The 20,339-nt window shown below is 54.1% G+C and overlaps 1 protein-coding gene across 8 annotated transcripts in view; it reads right to left on the bottom strand.

Moving 5' to 3' along the window:
• Positions 1 to 20,339, bottom strand: part of LOC105484133 (tetraspanin 9) — a 210,786-nt gene that overhangs the window by 66,508 nt on the left and 123,939 nt on the right. For 6 of the 8 annotated variants that reach the window (XM_011745461.3, XM_011745462.2, XM_071072355.1 and 3 more), the window contains one exon: positions 16,697 to 16,776. In XM_011745461.3, coding sequence (XP_011743763.1) covers positions 16,697 to 16,759 — 63 coding nt within the window. In that variant the 5' untranslated portion in view covers positions 16,760 to 16,776. Of the gene's footprint in view, positions 1 to 16,696; positions 17,315 to 18,356; positions 18,375 to 20,339 lie in introns of those variants that run through there. The other 2 variants (XM_071072357.1, XM_011745465.2) reach the window with 2 other exon arrangements.

Consider the following 20,339-nt stretch of genomic DNA (forward strand, 5'->3'; position numbering starts at 1 on the left):
CCCGGGGGGTAAAGGAAGAAGAGAAATATCAGGTTGGTTTTTTTTTAATGACCCAGATTCCAGCCAGATGCATTTGTTATTGGCAGCGGAGAGCCAGCGGGGCTAAGAACACAGGCAGCTGGTGATGTCTTAATCACTGCGGAGAGGAAGGGAGGGGGCCTGAGGCACCCGGCCAAGCGGGCTCAGCCCCCAGTGCTAGAGTGCTAGCCTTCCCGGTGCCTTCTCCTTCCTTTCACCTTTGCCTTTTTCCTCTCCTCCTCCCCACTCCCAGGTCCTGCTTTTATCTTTTACTCCATCTCTGCCAAGGCCCTGAGGAAGGCAGCCAGCCCCGCTCCTACCACCATCACCCCCAGCCCACCCAGGAATGCCTGAGAAGGCCAGGTGAGAAGTCCCGGCCATCATAGTGCCAACCAGATCCCTAGCTAGTCTGGCCAGTGCGGGCCCCAGAGGTCTCCTCCTGGCGGTCCTTTTGAGAGCTCAGTAAGAGGTTTCCAATCTAGTTTGAACATGCAGTCTCAAGGGAGCATCCTAAAAACACAGAACACCCCTCCCTCTCCTTCCTCCCTGATCTCAGCTGCGATCTCAAAGCACTCAGCGTCGTGAGCTCACCCATCTATCCTTTGCTCCCTGCCCTGAGGAAGCTGGGGATGGTGGGAGACTCAGAACACCTCATTCTGCTGAAAAGAAAGCCAAAACAAAGCCTAGAGAAAACCAGGGCCCACGGAAAAAATGGGGGCTGAGCACAGGACGCAGGCATCCACACCCAAAATCTGTGCACATCCCATACTGTCCTGCCAAGGAGCATGGCTGTGCCACCCCAGTGGGTATCATTCTCCCACGCAAAACTCAGCTGGCCCCAACACACCCACCACACACCACACAATGACCTGAAACCTCTTCATACAGTGTTTCAGTTGCTCCTTGAACCCATCTAGAAAGTAGTCTTGTCATCAACCCATTTTACAGACGAGAAGGTCAAGGTTCTAAAAGTTAAGCACCTTGCTCTACACTGTACACACAGGAAGTGGTAACACCGAGAAGCAAGCTCACCCATCCCTAGAGCGCGTGCTCTCTCCCCCATACCACGTCTCACTTTCTAGACCAGGCTAGAGAAGGCCTGGAAGCAGGGAAGGGAGAGACGATCAGATGCTGGGGTGAAGCAGACAGCTGAAGCCAGGGGAGTTTAGTCCGTGTGGGTTCTGGTCATCTTCTCCCCCTCCCAAAGGGAAAAGTCTCTGAATTTCCTGGGGAAAGTGAAAGGGGGTAATATGGTCTGGGGTGACTCAACTCCATCCTCTCCAAGAACGAGCCCAAATAGGGCCCTCACCACTGCCTCAATGACACAGGGCCTCTGGACACCACAGACCCAGCATGACAGAAGGGAAGGAGTGGCTCATTCCCAGCAACACTGGGCAGGATTTTTCCATAGCTAGACAGATGTCAGAGAAGCTGAGGGTGTCTCTGACCACCTCCCTTGCTAGTCACCTAGAGTGCAAGATCTAAGCCCGACTCCAGCCAACTCAGGGGACACTGCCATCAGGGACCCTAGGATACTATGCCTCAGCCCCTTGCATCCAAAGTCTGGGCATGAGCCCCAGGGGCAGGTGGAAGGCTCAGCTCCTCAGTTATCTCCTAAACACAGTGACGTGAAGAGAGCTCAGCAGGGAAAGAGCCACGAATAGCAGCCTGGGAACACCAAAGAAAGGGAACGATGAGGAAAAATAACTCCAGTAAATTAAACAGCCGGGCAAGAGGCTGCCCTCGGAGCAGTCTCTCAGCCAGTCTGCCGCTTCTCATCTCCTCTCCAGCCCTTCCTCCAACCGCAGTTCAGAGGCCTACTCAGGAGGCTCAGCTTCCCCCAGGACAGCGGGCCCTTGGGGTGGTGGCCTGGCCTGGACCTTCACCAGGACCCGGGGAGCCTGTGACGGGCGCAGCAGAAGAATCCTCAGAGCCCTATAAAGGGCCTTGGGGATCTGTGTCTGAAGGCTAGAGATGAGGGCTTTGGCCAAGGAGGTTCCCCCTCTCCAGGGTGCCTGCAGAGAAAAAAACCCACATGGACGTTTTTGCGAAGCAGAGAAAGGCAGCAGGTGACCCCTTACGGATCCACATGGCTCAATCTCGAAGCCAGAACCACCCCCTGACCACACCTGTGACAAATGGGCTTTCACATTCACTAGGGCCACTCCGGGTTCCAGTGGGTTCTACCTCAGCCCTGCAGGCCCTGTGCCCAGTGGGACCTGGACACCAGGAACACCATCTCCCTCTCCGTATAAGCCTCCCCACTGAGGAGACGTGTTTGAGAAGATCTGTGGGTGCTCTGAGATGGTAGGAAAATCCTGGTAAGAGGGAGGCTTGATGCTGGAGAAGCTCCCCATATCCTCCCAAGCCCCGCCTCCAGAACCCCAACCACTCTGACCAGCGAGTGCCCAGTGTGAGCTTCGACACCTCAGGGGAGCAAAAGAGACGTGGACCCGGGGCCACGTGGGCACGTGTGAGCACCTCCCAAACCTACTCCCACATCTGGATGGTCCCAGCAGAAGCCATCTCTGGCTGCTTCCTCAGTAGTCGCAGGATGGTCCGGCTGAGAGTTCCACAGGCAGATAGCCCCAGCAAGCAAATCTGTCCAACCCCTGCCAACCACAGCACAGACTCCCCAGCTCCCAGAGGGCCCCGGGGCTGGGGTCGGGGTGGGGTGGGGACTGGGAGGCTCTGAGCATGGATTGAGGTTACTTCCCAGCTCAGGACTCTGGGAGGGAGCAGAGGCCAGAGAGACTGAGAAGGAAACAGGGCGACCAGGGATAATGGATCAACCTCTGGGAACATGGAGCCGCATCCCTGCGATTCCAGGACGCACAGGTTTTCGTGCTCATCCCTGTAAGTCCCCAGACAGAAGAAAACAGCCTGAGCAAGCCAGACGAAGAGGTCCCGGTGGAATGTGCCCTGGACCAACCTACATTCTCCACTCTGATACAGGCTAGGCCCAGCCCACCACGGAGCCTGGAGAGAACAGTAAATGGCTGCTGGAGGGAAAGATGGGGCGCCTCCCACCCCCACACTTCCCAGACAGTCCACAAGTGGGGTTCGCCAGGTGTCAGGCGCTGGGGTGCCTCGGCAGGCAACTGCAGGAGTCAGCAACATGACTTGGGGCTGCCTGGTGGAGAAATTCCCCAGGGAACAAACCACTGCACAGCTTTAGTGCTCCTTAGGAAGGTGGAGAGGTGGGATGGAAACAGACACGGAGAACAACAGGAAGTCACGGAAAGAAAAATAAGGTAGCGATCCTGATTCCAATCAGCAGAACCCCTCCTAGGCCTCAGAGTACTTTCAGGATCACCATCCCGTTGCAGCCCATGACAAGTCTCCCAGGTTGGCCAGGCAAGTTTGATTAAGATTTGATTCCCACCTTACTGAGGAGAAGCTGAAGTCAAAGATCCTCCCAGGGAGGCAATGGCAGAGCAGCAGGGGAGCCCAAACCTTCTCACAGCCAGCTATGGCCTGGGGTAGTGGTGCACGGATGCCCCCTAAATGTGTGCAGTACTTTGCAGTTTAAGGCACTCACCCTTCTCTAGGTCTGGATTCTCACAACCACCAGAGAAGCGGGTAGGACAGGTTCTTGAATCCACACACAAAGTAAAGCATCCCTGGCTTTAAGCCATGAGTTTAACGGGGACACTTGAGGAGGGGGGTGGGAAGGGTACGTGTTTGTTTTCTAAAGGGGTAGCAGGTGGGAGAGCAGGCCAGGGCCAGGGGGTGAGGGAGGTGGGCCATCAGGGGCTGCCCTGGGTAGAAGGGCGCGGTGAAGAGGGGAGAGCCGGGTGAGAGGCAGTGCAGGGAACAGCCCTTAAGACACTTCAGAGGGGATTGGGGGAAGGAGGAAGAAACAAGAACCCTCTTCCTAACGACGATTGCTGGAGGGAGGAATTGGAACAATTGTAATTAAGGCTTCTAACAATAGGAAGGGAGCCGCGACAGTTCCGTATGTCAAACAAGGTGCAGAGCTTCTCCCCAGTGTAGAGAGGGTGCTTAATACAGCAGCCCGCCCCCTCATTACCTGCTCAGCGGGCGTGAGGGCCCTCCCCTGCAGGGGGGAGGGCGCGTTCAAATCAACCGACTGCTGTGGCTGTGGCCCCATCTCCTGCCCAGGCCCAGAAACCACTTCCATTTCTTCCTACCCTGAAGTGGGAAATGGGCTAACGGAAGATTCTCCCCCCACCACTAAGCAAGGAGGCGGAGGTCCGAAGAGGCAAATCCAACAGGGGTCCGTCCAGCCTGGACCCCAGAGCTCCTGCCCCGACCCAGCCCTGCGGCGGGCAGCCGCTCACTCCAGGCCTGTGAGCTCCAGGCCTGGCAAAATCTAGGGCAGTGCGGTCCAGTCAGTGAGCTCCAGCACACTGAGCACGCACGCAGTCCAGGTCAGGCAGTCCCCTCACCCAGCCTCAGTGTCCCCACCTATGAGACAGAAGAAACTCATCCCTGGTCCATCACTCTACCAACGCTACTATGAGGATAAGGAAGATAAAATATCTCAATAATCATCAGCTCCTTAAAAACACAAAGGGAACAAAAGAAACGTGTACAACCACAGAATGCCAGGGCCTGAAGAGACCTCAGAGATGAGCTGGTCCAAGTCTATCATTTTCCAGTTGTGGAAACTGAGGCCCAGAGAGGGAAGCAGCTTGCCCAGGGTCACATGGCTAGTTAGCAAGCATGCCGGGGACTAGAACCCAGGTCTCGGGGACCAATTCCCTGCTCTCTTCCACTCTGCCACTTTGATCCCAGATACAAGTGAGAGTTAACTGGCATGCATCTTCTAAGAACAGCTGCACGCCTGCACCTCTAGGAGTGGGGAAGAAATGCAGGATGCATGGCCAGGCACCCCAAGATCCCGCAGGCTGTTCGGGTGGCCATCCAGCCCAGCCCCTCCCTGCCCCAAGTTGTGAGAAGTCTCCATTTAGGTGGGAAGACAGAAAGCTAATCGGCAATGCTGAGAATCTTGTCAATATTCCTCCCACGGCTCCTAAGTAAGACCCACAGCCCTCCACAGAGTGGCTTTTGTGAAATATGCACTTTTCAGACTCCCCTCCTCCCAGCAGGCAGGCTGAGAAAGGGGCAGGTGAAGGGGGGCTGGAAGGAGGAGGAGGGGGGCTTCGTTGCAGCTCTCTTTAGCTGCCATAAATGGGAACAAATTGAGCACCTCGTGCACTCAGCTCCTCTTCTGACTGCATCAGTGTTCCTCCCTCCACCCTTGCTCTCTCCTGAGGGTCCCCAAACCTCCTCCCCAACCAGGCCTCTGAGCCCCAGGGACTAGTCACGATGAGTGTCCTAAATGGCTCAGACATCACGGAGCTCCTGCCCAGAGCCCAGGCTTATCGGCCTGACAAGCTGTCGCTCTGATTTGGGTCCAATGAGCTCTTGCCAACAAGCGGGGGAAGCCCCCCTTGAGAGGGCAGGGGGGCAGAGTGAGGCTTCAGAATACACCCGCCCTCACTGTACGGAGAACAGAAGGCACAGGATCCTCACCGCCAGCAACTGCTGTTTGCTTAGAGAGCCCTGCAGACAGACTCCCCAGGTCGCCTGCCCAGCCAGTCTCATGTCCTCCAGACCTTCCTCCACCTGGCGTTTTTTAATGCCCTTCCCCGCCTGATCCAAAGTGCCATTGCTAAAGGGGTCTCCTGCAACCAGCACACCGCTGTACCCAAGCAATTCCTTGCACTCCACAGATCTGTTCAACACCCTTTGCATTAGTCCCTTTCTCTGGCTTCCAATATCACCATGTTTTTCCTGCCTTCTCCTCCTCCACCCTCCCCACTCCCTCTGCTTGTCCACAATCCCTTCACCGGATAGGCCTCCTCCCACGTTGTACATCTTCCACCCTCCAGATCCTCGAGCCCTCTCCTTTTCACCCTTCTCATAGTCCCTGGAGAGCCTGCCTCCTCTACAAAGCCTGTTCTGATCAGAAGACAGATGGCAGGTGTGGGACATGAACACAGACACTTGGCCCCCCTTGCTAGGCAAGAGCACTGAGCACCATACCTGGTGCCCACTCCTGACCTGCACCCACTAGAAGACCAGCTGGCTAGCTGGCTCCTCCACCCCCTCATCTCTGAGTGCCCCATTCCCTCATCAGGTCTGCAGTGTGTGTGCACAAGAGCTCAGCTGAACCCTGGGGGAGAGTGGCAAAGCATGGAAGATTAGAAGTCTCTAGGCTAGGTGAAGTACCTCACACCTGTAATCCCAGGACTGTGAAGGCCAAGGCAGGAGGATTGCTTAAGGCCAGGAGTTCAAGACCAGCCTGGACAACATAGGGAGACCCTGTTTCTACAAAAAATTAAAAAATTTTGAAAATATATAAAAAGAAGTCTCTATATAATATAAGATGTATAAAACCTTCATGAAACTTTACAGAAAGACATTAAAGAAGACCTAAGATATGGTGAAATATACCATGTTCATGAATAGAAATAGATAAGTAGAATACTAGTCATATTCATGAATAGAAATATAAAGATAAGCCAGTCACGGTGGCTCATGCCTGTAATCCCAGCACTTTGGGAGGCCAAGGCGGGCGGATCACGGGGTCAGGAGTTCGAGACCAGCCTGGGCAACATAGCGAAGCCCTATCTCTACCAAAAACTCAAAAATTAGCCAGGCATGGTGGCACACGCCTGTAATCCCAGCTACTCGGGATGCTGAGGCATGAGAATCGCTTGAACCTGGGAGGCAGAGGTTCCAATGAGCTGAGATCACGCCACTGCACTCCAGCCTGGGTGATGGAGAAAGATTATATCTCAAAAAACAAAAGAAAGAAATACAAAGACAGCAATTTTCCCTGAGATGATGAACAAATTCAATGAAAGGCCAACCAAAATGTGAAAAGGATTTGGGGAAGAGGCTGGCTGACTGATTTTTGATGAAATAAGATAAACTAATTCTAAAATGTATGCAAAAGAACCAAGGGCCAAGAACAGCCAAAATACTCTTGAAAAAGCATCAGATGAAAGGATTTGCCCTACCAGATATTGAGACTTACTATAAAGTTGTAGTAATGAAGACAGTGTGGCACCAGGACAGACAAACAGTCCAGTGGAAAAGACCCACGCATACACAGAAACACAGGTGGAGGTACAGGTTTACGGGGAAAGGCGGACTAGTTAATCAACAGAGCTATGGAGGAAAAATCAGAGCCCCATCTTATATACAAATATAAATTCCAAATATATTAAGGACTTAAATAGAAAAAGAAAAGCTTCCAGAAATCAGCCCAGGAACTCATCTTCAGTCATTTACCTGTTCATTTGACAATTCACGGGCACTGATTCTGTGGCAACAAGCGCTGTCCTACCACCAGGCTGTAAAAATGAAGCAGGCGCCACGGCGCACGTCTGAAATCCCAGCACTTTGGAAGGCCGAGGCGGAAGGACTGCTGGAGCCCAGGAGGTTGAGACCAGCCTGGGCAACATAGCGAAACCCAACCTCTACAAAAAAAACAAAAATTAGCCGGGCTTGGTAGCACGTGCCTACACTTTGAGCTACTCAGGAGGCTGGTGTGGAAGGATCGCTTGAGCCTAGGGAAGTCAAGGCTGCAGGGAGCCATGATTGTGCCACTGCACTCCAATCTGGCTGACAGGAAGGAGACCCTGCCTCAAAAGAAAAAAAAAAAAAAAAAGAAAAAAAAAACCACACACATCCATGAGATAGCATGTATTTCTTACATACATAAAAAGTACAATCTAACAAAGAAGAGGCTGAAAATCTGACTATATTTATTACAACAAAGAATTTCTGTTTACCAAGACCCCATGCAGGAAGTGAAAAGACAAACTAGAAACTGGAAGCTACATACTGTGTTTGCAATACATTTAGTTAACAACAAATTAGTATTCAAAACATATATGAAACTCTTAAAAATTGTGAGAAAAAAATGCAACTCGATAGAAAAATGAACAAAAGACAAACAGGTATTCACAGAAGATGAAAGAAAGGCTAAGGAACATATGAAAACATGTCCACTAGTGATCAAAATGCAAATTAAAACCATTATAATATAGCATTTTACATCCATTGTACTGGAGAATGCCAAAAACCATTTCCCGTTGACTTTCCACTGGTGGGAACATCCACTGATACATCCTCACTGGAAAACAATCTGGCACTATCTAGGGAAGGTGGCAGGTACATATCCTGAAGCTCCACAGGGCCATTACACTCCTCCTATATACCCAGAGCAGTGCTCCTCAAGGTGTGGTCCATGGAACTGCTTCATGCTTAGAAACTTTCACAGCAATCTGACATTGCCAGAACATCCCAGAGCACCATCAGCTGACTCACTCAGGTACAGCTGAGCTCGTCAGGTGAGTCACGTGTGCTCTGAACCGTGTACTACTCACGTGCAGCAGGACCGCCTCTGAGAACTAAAAACTTAAAAGACGGTCCTCCACCACAGATACTTCTAGAAACACTGTCCTAAAGAAACACTTCCACATGTACCCCGGAAGACTTATACAAGACTGTTTACAGAAGTGTTGTTTAGAGAAAAGAGGAAATAACCCAAATGTTCATCACCAGAAGAATATACTGCAGCACATTCAGGTAATGAAATACTACAGAGCCGTGAAAAGATATGCACTCTGGCCACAACTACCAACGTGAATGAATCCAGAAACATAACGCTGAATTTTTATTCTTTTATTATTTTTTCTTTGAGATGGAGTCTCTGTCACCCAGGCTGGAGTGCAACAGTGTGGTCTCGGCTCGCTACAACCTCCGCCTCCCGGGTTCAAGCAATTCTCCTGCCTCAGCCTCCCGAGTAGCTGGGACTACAGGCATGTGTCACCACACCTGGCTGATTTTTGTATTTTTAGTAGTGACGGGGTTTCATTATGTTGGCCAGGCTGGTCTCGAACTCCTGACCTCGTGATCTGCCCATCTCGGCTTCCCAAAGTGCTGGGATTACAGGCGTGAGCCACTGCGCCTGGCCCAACACTGAATTTTTAAAAGTACATTCAGAATTATTCTGTTTATCAAAAGTTTAAAAATCAGTGAAACTAAATGATGCAGTGTTTAAGAATGCCGATATATACGGAGTGCACTTCACACAAGATGCAAGGAGAACGGTGCTCTCTCAGGGAGAAGCTGGGGGTCACAGAGGCTCCCAGGTATAGAAAGTCCTCTTTTTCATAAAGTAGGCTTCTAAGTGGGTAGAGGTTTTATAATTTTTTTAAGTACATGAATTTACATATGATGTATTTTACAACTGTCACTTATTTTAGGTGACGGTGTTTCTGGTTGGGAAAGTGACCTGGACCTGGAGCTCTGTGTGCTGTGTCCTGGTCAGCCCAAGTCACAAGCCAGCTGCCCAGCGGGGTCTAACATCCACCAAAAGGCCTGTGCGGGCCCCGCACTGGGTCCAGGCCCCACTCATCATGCCTAGGACAAAGGGAAGCAGAAGAAGTATGTGGGGCTGCCCCTTCTGGGAGGTCTAGAGCTGTGTGTAGAATGTGACAGGTGCAGCTGCAGGCCTTGGGGTCAGAGACCACAACCTCCTCTACTGCCTTCTCCCCACCTACACCTCTCCTTCCAAGAAACCTCCCTGGCCCTCCCAGCTGCCCCCATTCTCCCGACTCCAAAGGCCCGAAGACATTCAGAACAATCCCCAGCCCGAGGGACACCTGGGGCTCCTCCCAGGGCTCCAACGCCCTGCCTGGCATTGTCATCCGAGCGGTCCACACTCCAACCCATGGGCACTAACTTCCTGTTCATAGGCTCTCACTGCAGGAACCATCGTAATACCAACAACCACAGCTCCTGTGCACGAAGTCCGAGGTGCCAGGCAGCCTGCTAAGCAGTAGACCCCCATCATGCACACAGCACCTCCTGCGGGCCTCAGCACGGCCCTGTAGGAAAGGTGGTATTGTCCAAGGTGAGGAAACCCAGACACCGAGAGGTTAAGGAAGGCCTTCAAGACGCAGCCCTCACTTCTGGAGGCTCCCACTCAGGAGGAGCTTTATTCATGTAAAGGCTGCCCGGCTGATGTGAACATCCACCCTAGTGAAGAACCCCTGCCTTGGAAAGAAAGCTCCCTGAAAGCGGGGCCCTGTCCCCCTTCTCCTTGGCCGGTCTCCCACAGCCCACCGGCCACTAAAACAGGGCCTCTCTGCGTGGTCCTGACGCAGTAAGCTAGACACTGCGAGGGAGATTTGACACCCTGCAGCCTCCCCTGCCCCAGGGCTTCTCCAGTTCTCCTGAGCCTTCCAAGTTTGCTGGGGTGCACAGGAGAGGAGGCAGACCCCATCTGCATCAAACCAGGGCCTCGCTAAGTGAGAAGAGGTTTCAGGCCTCCCCTGAAGTCCCACAGCTGGTTAGATAAAGAGTCAAGTTAGAAGCCACATCTCGACCTTGTGCTGCTACCCCGCCTGACCGTGTGCCATTTTTAACATCCCTGCCAGGATCGGACCCCAACCCCCCACCACTTCTGCTGGCAGATTAGCTTTCAAATGTGAGCAGGGACAAAGCTGGCTCAGAAGACTTAACTCTGCCCCATGGGTTTAGCTCGGCTTCAAAGCTTCCTAACTGGAACCAAATAAACGGGCATATCACAGCTGGAAGGGAGAAGCCGGAAAGCGGGGAGAAAACAGGGGCATTTCTCTAAAGCTGGATTACCTACAATGACAGCTTGAGCCCGAGTGACACAGCAAGACCTGTCACGGTGGTCTGTGCCAGAAAAACAAAACAACCCTGTCCTAGGAGCCCTGGAAAGCCACTGACGAGCATCCCCAGGCACTGCCACATACCTTCCCATAGGCCAGAGCCCCTCAACTTCAGAACCCACTCTAAACTCTCCACCCCTGAAGCCACTCCTGAAGGGCGCCACCAGACTGGCACGACCCTTTGTTTCTCTGGGTTCAGCCCATCGCGTGTGTCCAGCAGGTGCCGTCTCCCCCTTGGGCTGCTAGCTCTCCCCTGGCATAGGATCTGGATTAACATGTTCTCTCTTCCTACCCTTCTCCCTGCCCTGAAGCCCCTAGTCTCATCTAATCAGCAAACTCCTATTCATCCTACAAAACCCAGGTGTCACCTGCTCTACTCTCTTATCTCTATACCTTGTCTCTATTAAGCAGTATTAATTACTCCGTTAAGGAGCTCTATTAAGCAGCTACTGCTCAGAACTGTAATTATCTGCTTAAGTGTCTGACTTCACACAACTTTGAGCTGCTCAAGGGGCCGGCTTACAGCAGGTGCTCAACTAGCCACAGAGCATCTGCCAGCCCTTTCAGAGGAAGAAACAGAAAGGCCACAGGATTCGCGAATTCTTTTTTTCAAACTAAGGGAAAAAAAAAAAAAAAACTAAGGCTCTTTTTCTCACCTCTCTTTCTGATGGGAATAAACATTTTAGAGCAGGAGAGTCAGAAAGCAGCTGTGTGGGCGCAGAGGCGAGGAAAGGACAAGTCAGGCCACCAGGACTCTGGGTGCAGGCCTGCTGCTGCCTCACCCTAGAATGCTCTCACCTCTCCCTTGGCAGCCCTGTGTTCAAATGTTCAGCGCAGGACGAGCCAGATGACCTCTCCATTCCACGACTTCCTGGCACGAGAAAACTGATCTGCCCTGTGTGAGCCCAGTCAGCCCATTCTCACCAACTGGAGGATCCTGTGCACCGAGCGGGCATTCAGTAAATAGTTGTGGCATGAGTGAATGGACCCAATTGGGACCCCAGCACCCTGATGAGCCACAGAAGGCCTCTGGCCACAGAGTCTGCCACCAAGTTCGGCCAAGGGCAGCCAGGCGCACGGAGGTAGGAACAGGGGAGGGCGAGGCCTCTCCGTCTGGGGAAGAGGCTGGAAGGTGTTCTCTGTGCTCTTCACCGGCCAGGGTGGAGGGCCCAGCGGCCCTTTCCTCAGGCTAGAGAGAGCTGCTTACCCTGTTTCAACCGGGACTTTCTCTTCTCTACCCGCCTCCTCCCCACCCCCTCCTGATTGACACCAATGCTTGCTCTGACAAGATTTAAAAATAGGTATTAAGACAAGGAAGTTTAATTTTTAATGCTGTGGAGAGGAAGTGAACACAGACCTGGCATTCCCTCACGGCCACATTCCAGGAGTCTCGGGGTGTCTGCCAGGCCCCGCACCTGTCCCCCTTCCCCCAGCAGAGGCAGGCCTGACCCACCCTAAGATCTACTTGTCGAAGCCCTCTAGGAAGACAGCCTGAACCCTCACACCTGAGCCCTCTGGGGAGGCCCTAAGTGCCTCCTGCTGCCCAGGTTACCCTGTGTCTCCTCTGCCTGGAGAGGCCAGGTGAGGCCAGGTCTGAACCCAAGCTCCCTGCTGGGACCCTTAAGCCCACTCGCGACTGCTGTTTTCAGACAGAAGGCGCCCCACAGACTCTTCATGACACTCCAGGCCACCCAACACTGACCGCGCACACACCCCAGCCCGAGCCTACAGAGGCACTCGTGACACGGCCGAGCCAGTACTGAGCATGTGCCACCAATGCAGCTGGACAGCCCGACCACGCTGCCCGCACCCCAAGGCAGCCAGCGTCTGCGAGGGCCCTGACCTCACTTAAGGGAGTTTAATCAGGGCCCCATCAGCAGTCTGCCCGGGGCCACCCTGCACCAACCTTTCCCCTGTTCCAGCAGGCTGGCTGAACACGGCCTCCTCAGCTAATTAGCCTTCATTACGGGAGCGATCCACAAGGAACAGGCTTTCCAGTGGGCCAGAATGTCACTCCTCTGCCAGCCATAATTTAAAGTGATGGGACAGCTCTGCTGGCAAGCATGAAAAGTGACCATTATCCTAAGTAGCAATTATGCCGGCAGCCCCAGTCCCGCCCCCGCCCCCCACATCAGACAGGAACTCGATTTGGGTCGGGAGGAGCTGGGCGGGATCAGGACTTGCTGCTCCAGGAAGGGTACCCATGACCCCCGCATTCAGAGGTCCCTTTTCCAGCCCAGCCCCATGCTCTCTTCTCTACTCACAGTTTGAAGCTCTGAGCCTCGTTTGCCCTCTGGGAGGGGCTTAGAATCATTTAATCTCTACTACCAGTATTCTACTAGATGGCCCTGGGAGGACCCAGAGATGGGGCTGACGGAGGAAAACGCCCAGATGGTTTTCACTGCTGGGAGAAATCCCTTAGGGTGAGTGTGCTTACTGGGGAACAGGATCCTCAGTATCGGGAAACTTTTGTCCCAATTCAAGCCTCCTATTCCCTATCCACCTAGAAGCCAGCATTGTCTTTAGTCCTGAGAGTCGGGACAGGGGATGCAGAAGACAAAGAGGAGATGGGACTCAGTCAGGAGTGACCACTGCCCTCTCCTCTACCCTCACCTTGCTGCCCTCCTGGTGGCCCCAGATTCCCATAGTGCACTGGGTTGCCAACATGGCTAGCACTGTCTGGTTGAAGTTGCAGTGTCAGGAGCAGACCTGGACCCCTACAAGCAGGCAGGCACCCAGCAGCCTATAAGGCACCTGCCCTTTTCTTAGTAAGGAGGAGGACCACGGGCTGTGTGGCTCCACCTCCCAGCCTACCCCCAGTGACGTCACCCAGCCCTCACCAATACTAGTACCCTAGAAGCTCCACCCAGTGGTAAGGAACCCATGCCCGCCTGTGAAGGGCTGCAGTGTACGACAGCTGCACCTGTCCTCCACGTGGGAATCCTCCCAGGCGCTCAGAGGCACGGGGGGAGGGGGGGCGGGGGGCAGGTAGCGGCAGCAGTGAGTTCAGAGAAATGCCAGATAGGCTCCGGGATCTATGGGAAGAGCTCTATCTATTGATTGCAGGCCTCAGGTTCAACTCTAATGCTTCAGAAAAGCCTCCTTTTTGGATCTGAGCCACAAGACTACAAGTTAAGGCTACAAAATTCCTAACAATTGCACCTGGTCCCAGAGGGCTGGGCTTGACCCAGCCTGCATGCTTCCCCTTCCCCCCTGCACAAGACAGCAGCAGAGGCCCCCCAGGAACCCTGACTCATCAACACCCCACCTGCCTTTGAGGTTTTCCCTTCCCATTCTGCTCCCTCCTCTGCCCCTTCCCCAGGATCAAGCCAAGCACCAGCCTGCAGGAAGTCTTCATTTGAGTGGAGCACAGTGACCCACCACCCCCAAATCCTGGCCAACACCTTGCTGCACCTGCTCCTCCACCTCCCGAAAAACACAGTGGCAAACACTCTTACACACAAGCATGAACTTCTCTTCTGCTAAATTCCCCATCTTACCTAAGGTCTATGTCTTATTTCATCATCTCATTCGCTACTAGCATACAAGAAGTGGGTCTTGGAGATTCAATTTTTCCCTGCTTATAGTATGTCATGGGAATCCTGAAAATATTAAGTAATCAGAAAAGTCAGAACCCAGGAGAGAATAACTCCTAGCCTGGTAAGAGAGTGTAATCGGTACCTTCTAATTAGGAAGAGACAGCAAGTTCTCTCGCTATCAACCATAAAGACAAAATATTTCACCAACTAGCTCATCAACCTCTGCCAAGTTTTTAAGGGAAGATGGGAAGAATCAATTGTCATCTCATAGCTAAGGAGAGCCTTTATCAGAGAGGCAAGCGTGAGATCTAACTTCTCTTCCCCATCAAGTGGAACTCGGGAGCCACTACCACATAACAACATGTTGTGGATTTACAGCTCTGGCCCTCCATGCATTCACCCACAAACATAAAATGAGGGCCTACTATGTGCAGGGTACAAATCACTGTACTAGCCAGCGAGGAGGTCCCCAAACCAGCTTGGGCTCATCCTGGAGAAGAAAGGCACCGCAGGCAGTTATACCAACTCTGGCCAGCAGGTGGCAGGGTGGGGGTGGGGAGGGGCGAGCGCAGCTGAGTGAGGATATAGGTCCCAGGGTCTTCCTAATAAGGCTTAATATAGGCAGGGTGGGGCGAAACAAAAAGGTAAGTTGAGACTACAAAAAGGTAAGTTGAGACTACAAAAAAGGACGGAGAAGGAAGCTGTAAACAATGAAAAAGACAGCACTGGTGTGAGTCCAAAGGCACCAGGGAAGCATACACCAGTACTTGGCTGACAGATGCTGGCAGACAGGTCACAGGACCAGGAGGCACTGGCCCACGAGGCAGCCAGAGACATTCCAGGGGTGCTCGCCGCCAGAAGAAGAATGAGACTATCTGCCCCAGCTTCCATAAAACTCTAGGCACATGACAGGTAACATGCTAATAGGGTGGCTGGAGGGTCCAACGCACGGTGACAACTAGGGGACTCCAACTCAAGTCATCTCAGACCAGTCTCTGGAAAAGCAGCCCACGCCCCAGGCAGGGAAGGGGCCTCCTCTCCCCAAGACAGAAGATGAGGATGCCTGCCCCCACCCCAGATGGCATGTAACCAGTGAGGTGAGGACAAGGAGGGAGACCATCACGGCAGCCCCTGTTGGACTGGAAAGGAAGCCCAGTCCTTCAGGGACCAAGTGATTTGCCCAAGGTCACACAAGAAGCTAATGCAGAACCAAGACTGTCTTCTTCCTGCGCTTGCAATTCTATGGGAAAAGTCACCCCCTCCACACACACCCCCACCCTAAAAAGTTTTTCAGCTCATGTGGATCACTCCACACAAAAGCTGAATGCCTCTTCAGCACAACTGCTTCTTCCTGACTTCACTCTGAATGACTTTCTCCTGCCCTCAGTGCTCCTCCTGGACCACGGGCAGTGGGCAGCTGACAGCCTCCAGCGGGCAGGACAGACGCTGGGACAGAGCCAAACATCTGTGCTATGTCAGGGCTTGGGTGAAGAAAGGCAGAGACGGCAGTTGGGATGAAGGAACGATTCGAGATGAATTTAAGAAGTTTTCAAATTTTCCTAACCAGTATTTCTTATGCACGTGCACATATGTGCGCACAGCCTCCAGAGTCACACAGAGGACAGAGAGCAATTCCCAGCTGCCCTACCCATTCATAACTTCTCTAAAAAAGGGCCTCTCACCAAGGACATGGGCACTCTGCTTGTCTCCCTTTGTCCCTTCCGGCCACTGGGGCTCCCAGAACCTGGAAGCACGTGGCCAGCCAGCTCCCTGCCCAGTCCACTGCAATCCCTCAAAAGCAGCAGCCAGCCACCCGATGGCAGCATGCCCTCACACCCCTCCTTTCCCACCCAGGCCCCGACCCGGGAGTATATCTGAGGACCAGCAAGCAGGTCCATTGGCTTGGGACAGGGGCTCCTCCTCTTTTTCCTAGGATTCACTGAAAGAAGTGGGAAGATGTGGCCTCTACACCCCGCCCCCCTCCAACCCACTCCCATAAAATGCTGCAGATTGTATTCGTGTGCATTCAGCAGGAATATAAGAAGAAACTCAGAAATACATCCTCATTTGTGCCCATCTCCAACTCAAGCTCACAGCTGTTAAAAATTCTGACCCCACAGCCATTACTGCAGGCTGCCCAGTCGGAGGAACTTCCAGCCTAGGTTTTCTTACAGGGGAAGGAGGTGGTGCCAAACTTCGCCAGCCTCTTAGGAATAGAGCAAGTCTCTCCTGCAGACAGGCAAGCTGGAGCTCCCATTCAGCCACCAAAGAGAGGGAGAAAAGAAAGACAAAGGTGCATGAAAGGGGGGTGGGGGCAATTTTTTTAAAAGCACACTTGCCACTGTGCAGAGAGCAGAGCAATGCAGCACCGAGGAGGGAGAGGGGATTCACGCTATGGTAAGCCAAGAGGAGGAGAAGAGGGCAAAGGGAGAGAGAAACGGAAGGACTTACCCAGAATATCAAATTGAAGAGGAACATCATGTACTTCAAGCAGCAGAGGCAGCCCCTGGCCATGTTGCACTTCTTAAATTCTAGGAGGAACACAAAGGACAGGTCCAGGTAAAACACCACGTACTTGCTGCCTTTGGGTGCATTGTACTTGTCGGTCTTAACGCCGGCCTCGGCGCGGCTCTGGCCCCGGGAGCCCGCGGTGCCGTAGAAGGCGCCGGCCGTGAAGCCGCGGCCGAACGGGCGGCCGGAGGTGGACGGCTTGGCAAAGTCCGAGTCCTTGCTGTCCAAAGATGGACTCCGGTGTATCGAAGAATCCTCGCTACTCGACTTCTCCATGCTCACGGCGTTCCCGGGGGGCGCGAGGGGCGGGGGGCATCGCTCCCAGAATGGGACGGAGGGGGCGCCCAAGTCGGGCGCGGGCTGCGGACGGGCCGGGGGAGCCTTGCACGCCCCCCTCTCTGCACCGGGGCGCACTCGCGGCCGAACCCCGCGCCCAGGGGCTGCTGCCTCTCGGACCGCTCCCCGCTCCTGGCCGGCGGGCCCGGGAGGGCTCTGCGGCGCGGCGCGGCTGTCTGCGCGCTCGCGAACGATCCCCGGGAACCGGCTCGCCCGCGTAACTCAGAGTCTTTGGGGAGGCTGCAATTTGATTTCTCTTTCCAGGGCGTCAGCTCGCCTCCGGCCGCACTGGCCGCTCCACGCGAGGCAGAAGGGCACCGGGATCCAGGCTCCCTGGGCACACCTCTCCCAGCCCAGCCCAGCCCCGGCGCTGAGCCCCACCACTTGGCCGGCGCTCCGCCTCCTCTCGTTGCGCGACTTTGCGGAGCTGCCGCCGGCCCTGGGCTGCCCCGGCGCGCGGCGGACAGTGCCGAGGGATCCGCCGCAGCTGCAACCGCTGGGCTTTCCCTGCGAAATCCCGGCCCCGACTCGCGACTCTGAAATCGCCGGGAGCCCCCTCCCCGGGCCCTCGGCCCCGCCCCCTGCTTTGCATTCGACCAATGGGCGCGAGGCCCTCCCGGCCCCGCTGGGGAGCCACCCCCTCCCCACTGACACACTATCTTTAATGGGATTAGCGTTCTGCTGTGTGCCTAAACAAGTGCGCCGCGAACCCTCGCTAAATGTCAAGGGCTCTGCAGCTGAGGGGTGAACCAGAACCTTCAACGCAAAGCGCTGGTGTCTTTTACCCGAGGAAGGGAGCGGCGAGAGGAGGGGGATGGCTGGAGGTACCCACGGCCCGAGCAAGCCAGAGGAAAGGTCTGGGGAGGACTGGACGGGGACAGAAGCGCGGCCGCTGTCGAGCTGGCCGCCGCCCCCTATGCACGTGGGGGCCTGTCCGGCCAGGGCACGCGGTCTCCCGGATAGACCTACACACACTCTCTCACACACACGTCCCCCATGCCTTTGCACACGTGGGTCTGGCTAGGACGCACAGGGAGAAGGGACCGCAGGGAGGCGCGAGGTATCGGAAAGCGCTGGGGGCCTCCACGGGGTGCGCGCCGCCCTCCCCGCCCCCTCGGCGCGCACGCACGGGCGCGCACACACGCGGCTGCGCCAGGCTCCTGCAGCTGCGCGAACCCCTACCCCCGCGTTCTCGGTTGGGACGCTGCGGCGGCTGGAACCCCGGGCAGGCTGACAGGGGCAGGTGGACGAAGCCGGGTCCTACCTTGCCTTTCCTCACGCCTCCTGTGCCAAGAGTGATGTAGGGGTGCTCTTGGCCACTGTCTGGGTGCTCTCCCATGAGGTCAGAGAAACAGCAGGAGGAATGCTTTTGCTCGGGGCTTGGGAACATCCTACCGTAAAACACTGCAACTGGGCAGCCTCCCTTGGGCTGGTGCAGAAGTCTGCATTGCCGACAGGGATACCACATTTTGCAAATGATGAGGATTAGAAGACTTGCGGGTGGGGAACCCACCTGTCTTTTCTGCTACCCTTCTAGTCGCTCAGGAAGAGAGTACTGAAAGCACCGGAGGGCAGGAGCCACATTTTACCAGGTTCTGTAACCCCACCCCCTACCACAGGGCTTGGCCTCTGGGAGACGCTCACTGGGGATGGCTGGATGGACGAATTCATGTCCTACCTGGGGCTGTGGGTGTGGAAAGTCCTTCCTGGATCCCAGCAGGTATCATGTCACACCTAGAACTGTGTGCTAAACCCCGGGTCAGGCCCTTGAAGAAACAGATATGAGAAGTGGGGCTCCCTGCCCTTCAGGCAGCCACAATCCAGTTAGGAAAACAGGAGGGTATTAATCACCACGGCAGCACAGACGGGCAGACACAGAGCTACCACAACAGGCATGGCCATCGTGGGAGGGGGACATTAATTCCAGCCAGAGGGACTTTCAGACCCTCATCACAGAGCTGTGGTGGTGACCTGTGCTGGTGGTGACCTGTGCTGGTGGTGACCTGTGCTGGTGAGCCTGCAGTCTCACTGGCTCCCTGGCAGGCCCGCCTCCCAGAGGTGAGAGCTCTCCCATTCTGAGTGCAGCTCCCCTACTTTAAAGGAACCTGCAGTGGTTTTACCATCCTGAGCCCTTTCCCAACTCAGATGGGGAGCCCAACAATAAAAGCTAGTGTGTATTACAGCCACCGGCAGCTACTCTGGCTTCGGCGCAGCAGCCCCACCGACGCTGTCTGCAGATGAAGGGGCAGATGTCTAGTCGCCTCCTGATGTAGCACCAGGACTGCCTGACTGGCATGGCTAATGCCTTTTGTCCTCTGCAGCCTCACCTGGCCGCTTCTGAGGGGCCCACGGCTGCCACTTCATTCTCACAACATTCCTTCTTTGATTCAGGGATAGATCATTTACCAGCTGGACCAAGAGTCAAGAGTCCTGTTTTTCACTTTGAGCTCTTTTTAGCTGTGTGATCAAGGGCAAGGCAGTTTGCCTTTCTGAGCTCCTGTTTCCTCTTCTTTAACATGGGGATTAAAAGAGCTGGTGGATGTGAGGAGAGTCTGAGGACATGAGACTGAACAAATTGGAGGGGCTGATCCTACCAGTCTCAGGTGGGGACCTGGTGTCACAGAGGGCCCTTAAGGGTGGCCCCTCTGCTTCCTAACCATTTTTCATCTCTTCTCCCCAGCTTACACCTTGCCCAGGCAGAATGGTTTCCTCATTGTCCCTGGATCTTTCCACCTTCATTTCTGATTATAAATTAATTTGTGCCACTAGCCACTTCCTCAGAAGTCTGAGGGCCTTGGGGTTTGGGGGGTCCCCAGCAGGTAGGGGGAAACAACAGGCAAGTAAGAGAAAGTGGAGGCTACAACGCAACAGTTCTGCCTCCTCTGGTCACACTTGTCAAAGGGCACTGAAGTCACTCACACCTGTCAGTCCCTGAGCAAAGCTACAGTGAAGTCCCATCAGGGCACCCAGCTTATGAATCTTATGATTCATCAGAATCATGAGAGCAACTTTGACATATAAGTCTTTATATACCCCAGGAACCAAGCTTCCCACAACCTTACAAGATAGGTATACCCTATTATCCCCATTTTACAGAAAAGAAAACTGATTTCACAGCCCATGCTCCACACTCTCTTGGACTCTAAACAGTTTCTGCCCTTGAGAATCTTCCAGGCTAACAGACTCTTTATTTTTATTTTTATTTTTATTTTTATTTTTATTTTGAGACAGAGTCTCGCTCTGTCGC

This window comes from Macaca nemestrina, chromosome 10, assembly GCF_043159975.1.
Source record: "Macaca nemestrina isolate mMacNem1 chromosome 10, mMacNem.hap1, whole genome shotgun sequence".
Lineage (NCBI taxonomy): Eukaryota > Metazoa > Chordata > Mammalia > Primates > Cercopithecidae > Macaca > Macaca nemestrina.